The 6,402-nt window shown below is 38.9% G+C and overlaps 1 protein-coding gene across 2 annotated transcripts in view; it reads left to right on the top strand.

Moving 5' to 3' along the window:
* Window positions 1-2,795: 2,795 nt before the first annotated feature.
* Window positions 2,796-6,402, top strand: part of MORC4 (MORC family CW-type zinc finger 4) — a gene marked incomplete at its 5' end in the record, with an annotated part of 58,026 nt that continues 54,419 nt past the window's right edge. For both annotated transcript variants that reach the window (XM_027765750.1, XM_027765751.1), the window contains 1 exon segment: window positions 2,796-2,928. In XM_027765750.1, coding sequence (XP_027621551.1) covers window positions 2,796-2,928 — 133 coding nt within the window.

Raw genomic sequence — 6,402 nt, 5'->3', positions numbered from 1 at the left:
GGCGGCCCTCTATCGGCTGGGGCAGTGGTGCCAGCGTGGTGCCGCGGATGGGCGAGGACTGCGCTGTGCTGCGCCCGGCGGGCCGGGCCGGGGCCGGGGCCGGAGGTGGGGTGGGGGCCCCGGGATCAGCCCCTCCCTGCTCCCCAGGCGGAGGAGTGAGATAGCTCCCTCGCCAGAGATGAGGTTCCACAAATAAAGCTGAGAAAAGAACAAAGTGTGCCTAAAGGGTTAGGACTCGCCTGTGGTTTCTCCCCCAGGCTCGTGATGTTCCAGGCACTTTCGGATAGCTTAGTTAATAACCAATAGGAGATGCATACAGATTTCAGGCCCCAAGACAGCTGGGCTCCACTGGGGCTGGAGACGGGCAGACGATGCCAGCCAGCAAGGGACATTGTGAAGGACAGCGTAGAGTCGTGGAGGAAGGTTAGGAAAACCGAACTCTTCAGCTTTTGAGACTAGAAAGTCTAGGAATGACGGGACATCTCTTAAGAGAGATGACACGAGTGCATTTGGCTCCTTGAGACTGCGGAGGGCTGGGTCCATGGTCCACGAGCGCCCTCACACCGCTGGAATGAATATTGAAGACCCTAACCTCTCTACCCATGTTTGCTTTTCAAGCGTTTTCAGTTGATCCCTTGAAGCCGGGTAATACCAACTTTTGCAATAGTGGAAATGCTGTATAGAAAACAAAGAAGAAAAGCAGCCATGCCAAAAATGCAGCAGCATACAGAGCGCATTATAAATGCTGCAGAAACTTAAAGATGGAAAAGTTATGCTTGGGGTCAGGCAGTACAAAACAACATTTCAGAGTTTAAAGCTCCAGCTCCTAATCAGCCACTGTGGCCTTGTTGTGAGCATTGCCTTGGGCAAGAAGTAGGTGGGCAGCAGGAGGAGAGCTTCAGGATGTTGTTGGGAGGTAATAGAGAGCATCCGTGATTAGATTGACTACAATACGAAGTGCTTTACAATATGCAGGACAATTAAAAGGTGCAGGAAAAAATGTCCTTGAATCCTAGAGAACAGGGCCTATGTCTTTAGGGTTTGGCATTATGCCACAAGGGAACCTCTTCCTAGTGGAATAAGATCTATGTGCATGTAAATTGTGAAAGTCAAAAAGAGAGGGAAAAGTAGTGCTTTATATAGTGGGGGAGAGGAGACAGAAGTGTGATATTTCCTCAGAATTCTACCATGCAAAACCATACAAATCTTTACCTGTGCTACTACACTTTATACGTGATTTAATGAGATACCAATTTGTAACTTTGAATATACATGATTTTTATCGTAAGCATTAAATATGTATGTGGGTTATACACATAAACGTATATGCTTGCATGTAGATATATAAGAACACATTTGAAAACCAAATCACAACTATTTGTGATAATAATAATAGGGAAAAGGGAGAACAACATGTTAGCTGATATTTAAAGATTTTCATTCTGGGTTTTTATTCAACAGTTTTCTTCTCTTTCTTCTCTTCATATTAATTTTCAGTGAACCATTCATTAAGTAAACATTTATTAAGCATCCACTGTGTATAAGGCCACTTTGGTAGGTACAGAAGTTAATGCAACATAGATCTCTCTTCTAATAGAGAAGATAAACATATATGGGAGTGTTCAGAGTAAGGAGTTTCTCAGGAAGAAGAGAGTTAAAAAAAGGCTTTGGGAGGAGGTCACATTTGAGCTGAAATTTGAAGGATTGGGACATATGGATATGGGAAAAGGGCAGTCTGGGCCAAAGGAACAACTGCATGAACAAAGGCATGAAAAATCCTGAGTCACTGATTTTAACTATACTAAGTCTTGGACACAGCAGCTTAAAAAACGTGGGCACATGTGTGTAAATACCCAAAAAAAATCCCTGAGAAGAGAATGGAGAAGTGATTGAGGTGGCCATCACCCCTAGAGAGGGGGTGATTTCTCATATTCCCTCCCTCTCTCTTTTTTATTCTTACCAGTGAGTGCACATGCCCTATAACAAACACAAACAACTGTGGCCACTGGGCAGTGGTGCTCCTTGAGGTTGTAGACATGGAACATATATAACATGGCTATATCTAACATCCTTGAAGTCTTAAATGAAGACATATCTCAGGAGGAATCATGAAACTTTCTATGTATTTTACTTACTTTAATTCTATGTTCATTTCATGGGTGGACAGCATCACCTTTAAGACTCTTATAAAGCAGAATCAATCCTCTAATCTTTGCATGCTTGCTACCATCACAGGGATCTAGGCAGACAAGTAAATGTTTGATTTTTGATCTCTGATTCCTTTAATACCTCCTAGGCTATAAACAGAAATCATGATAATATTTGTATTCTTTAGAGGAGGTGATATAAAAAGTAAAAAAAAAAATTATCACAAATAACCTTTACTGTGTATAATATGAATCTATTTTTTTTTCCAAAATCACTTGTTTAGTCCTTTACTGTATGTATTCATGAGCAGTAAAGTGGCTAAAGACTAGAAGTAATATGATAAAAATGGAACAGAATGCTTTGTATCTGGGAGTAGTTACACAGACCCTGAAATTTGAAGGGAGAGAGGCAGATTGCAGATCAGTCTTTATATGAAATTTAGAAATGAACTTCCTAGCCCCATCTGCCATCATACCTATTCTCTATAATTCAGTAATTGCACTACCATAATACTCCCTGCTCACCTTCTGGGACACCTATGTAAGTAGAATAAAAGACAGTTTCCATGTCTTACAGGCACTGAACTAGAGATGTTGATAGAATATTGGAAAAGGGGACCTAATAGCACAGATTTCTACCTTTTGCAGATAATGCTGTAGATCCAGATGTATCCGCTAGGACGGTCTTTATAGATGTTGAGGAAGTCAAGAATAAATCTTGTTTGACCTTTACTGATGATGGCTGTGGGATGACACCTCATAAACTACATCGAATGCTCAGGTAAAAATGTCTTCATTTTCTTTCTCTTATCTTGACTTCTTAAACTCTTTGAGTAGTTAAGTCTTAATAATTTTCTTTAGTGTTTAGTTTTTACTTTATTCATTCAACAAATAGTTATTATGTATCTCTTTTTTTTTTTTTTGAGAGGTTTTTGCTATAGGGTGCATGCACTTGCCAGACAGACAGAGGGAGACATAGAGACAGAAAGCGAGAAATCACCCCCCAGGGGGGTTGGCCACGCCACAATCCCTTCTCCTCCATTCTCCTCTCAGGATCTTGGGCACGCACACACACGCGCCCGGCGTGAGTTCTAAGCCACCGGGTCCGTGACTCGAACCGCGGTTGACTACGTGGGAGTCCAGCGACATAGCCATTATGCTAACTGCTGGTCCCAGTACAACAAACTTTTCATTCAACAAACTTTTACTGAGCATCTGTGTGCAAGACACTGAAGATAAAGTGGTGAACTGGACAGACACGATTCTTTTTAAAGAATTATTTAACTTTATTCATCATTACTATTATTTTTAAAAATTTGACCAGGGAGAGACAGACACACACACACACACACAAAGTGCCTTAACCACCACACTATCTGCTAGCCCTGATCCTTTCTTTCAAAGGGCTGACAGTTTTGTGAGAAAGAAAACAATTGACCAGTAATATATCTAGATAGGTTACCCTATCAGTAGTAACTGCTGTGATGGAAGAGTTAAGTTTCTTTGAGAGCTTATAACAGAGGGATCTAATCTGGTGTAGGTCATCATAAAAGGCTACCCCAAAGAAGTGATATTTGAGTTGAAATACAAAAGATAAGTATCATCCATTCAAAATTTTGTTTCCTCCTGAAGAAATAAAGCAGGCTGAATCTTCTTTAATTGTAGTACTTTCCCTGTTGTGTCAAATGTGTTTTCCTCTAATTTGAGTTAAGTAACTGTTCCTCATACTTAAACACAGTTTTAAAGAATTGTTTTAATAAGTATCTTGTAGTATCTGTACTAGATTTTATTTGTGATTGCATCTTAAATTTGAATTAGGTAGAAGATACCATTTATTTAAAAGAGATCATTTAGGCCCAGCTATGATGGTACAGGTGGTAGGATACTGCTGTGCAATACTGGATCCATATGTGTGGCCTGAGTTCAGATCCTAGGTAGACTTGAATTTGCTGGTCATGCTTATACACACCCATGATCCTTGATGGCTAGGAAGCTGGAGGAACAATTGCAGCATGGCCAGAGCCTGTCAAGGATTTTTTTTTTCCAAAAGAAAAAAGAAAAAAAAAAAGGACCAACAGTTGGCGTAATGGCTATGTCACTGGACTCCCATGTAGTCGAACGTGGTTCAAGTCCTGGACCTGGTAGCTTAAAGTCACACCAGGTGCGTGCGCATGCATGCCCAACCAAGATACCAAAAAGAGAATGGAGGAGAAGGGATTGTGGCATGACTACCCCCCCGTGGAGTGATTTCTAACTTTCTGTCTGTCTCTCTGTCTCTGTCTTTCTGGTGAGTGCATGAGCCCTAAAGCAAAAAACTCTAAAAAAAAAAAAAGTATTTCTTTCTCTCTCTCTCTAAATAAAACTTAAAATGTTTAAGAATAAGAGATCATTTTATCTGATCCTGGTTCTAGCCAAGGATTCTACTTACCTTCATTTATTTTTATGTTATTTTAATTTCTTAAATTTTATTGCCAGTTCTTTTCAAGTAATTGAACTTTAGTGGTAACTTTTAAATTATTATTAAGTCTATTATTTTTCTCTTTTTTACTTAGGGGCACATTGCTTTTATATTTATAAAATAATAGAAGTAATTATGCAATATCATTAAGCCAACAGAAATTCTGTTTGACCTGTAGCATTTGTTGTTATCCAGTCCACATTTTCTAACTCTTCATGCTGCTCTTCCTATCTTCAGGCTGGTAAAACAAGTGCGACAACAGTTTCTCCTGCAAACATAGAATACCATGCAAATAAAATTAAAAAGGAAAAGTCTATTATTAAATTCCTTTAAGTTCCTCAGCTAATTTTCTTGAGCTTCTTGGGATAGGGTGTCTATTAGCTAGCCTATATATTCAGCTGCCTTTGTCACCAAATACCCCTTTCAAAAGCTGAGGTTTTAAAACAACCACAGAGGCACAGGTTGAAGATATTTGCTGTGACTGTTCAGAAGTACATTTCCTAATAGGTCTATTCTTCTAAATTAATAGAGAACAACAGTATGCTTAGCCATCTTTCATTCTTTTCTATTATATACCAATATATATCCTAGAAACAATGAAAAATGTATATATGTACATGGCTTTTGCTAAGGTTTGTTTCATTGGTCAGAGTCTTGGCATTTTAATGCAATACAAACTTCTGTATTCTTGTAATCCACTCAAAGAGCTAGCATCTATGCCCCCTTGTAAAGCATCTTTCTTACATGAATGTATAGAATAGGACTGATTTAGCAAAGAGAAATCAGTTGTCTAAGCCAAGATAGCTCTGTGGAAAACTACTGAGGTATACCGAACCATGTAAAATTTGTTTCTACAATTCTATTATTATGTGTGGTAAGGACTTTTATATTAGGTAGTTGTGTGGTTGGTGTCCAGCATCCATTCTGTAAATTGGCAGTGAAATAGAATACCTGACAAGGGAACATAGATGCAGTGAAAGAACACATGGGAAGAGTTAAGTGAAACATTAAAACAAACAAAAGTCCAGAGCTTCCAAATCATCCCTTCACTTTATTCTTTTTCAATTCAGATTCTGGCCCTGCCCTACTACTTCTCAACCTCCTGTAGTCATTTGGTCTTCCCCAGCTCAGTAACACAATGAGGATTTATAATTGCAAAGGGAAAAATGAGGTAATAGTAGGCAGAAGAGGCTAGGAAATTAAGGGAATAATAAAATTTCCCTATTTTCACCACTTTCCTTTGACCATCTAGTTGAAACTTTTGTGGCATTAGAAAAAGTCCATGCTCAAATAGTTATATAAATTAATTTCATGTAGTATTGGGTTGTTGGAAAAGTCATGATGTATTTTTTTCAAAAGTTATTTATTTCTATAAAGAACAAAGATCAATCAATGATATATTGCCCATTTTGTTTGATAACCTTTTGCCATATTTCAGTGAGCTCCATAATTCCTTGTTCATAGAAGGACCTATATTTATCAGTGAAAAACTGAACAAGGTGCTGATTTACAGCCTCATCTGGATTGAATGTTATACCATGCAAGGAGTTTTGAAAAGAGTGAAAAAAATGGAAGTGTGAAAGCACAAGGTCAGGCATGTGTGGTGAGTGTGGCAACACAGCCCATCCAAAGTTCAATAATTTTTGAGAGGTGATCAGACTTGTGTGTGGTCTCACATTTTCGTGATGGTACACAACTCCTTTACAATCAATGAGCTCTGGACATTTCCGATGATGAATTTGTTCAAATTGTCCAATTGCCGACAATGCACCTTTGAATTGATTGTTTGGTTCCTTG

This window comes from Tupaia chinensis, unplaced genomic scaffold (assembly GCF_000334495.1).
Source record: "Tupaia chinensis unplaced genomic scaffold, TupChi_1.0 Scaffold139696_1, whole genome shotgun sequence".
Lineage (NCBI taxonomy): Eukaryota > Metazoa > Chordata > Mammalia > Scandentia > Tupaiidae > Tupaia > Tupaia belangeri.
Note: the sequence above shows the minus strand (reverse complement) of the source record. Positions and strands in the feature narration are given on the sequence as shown.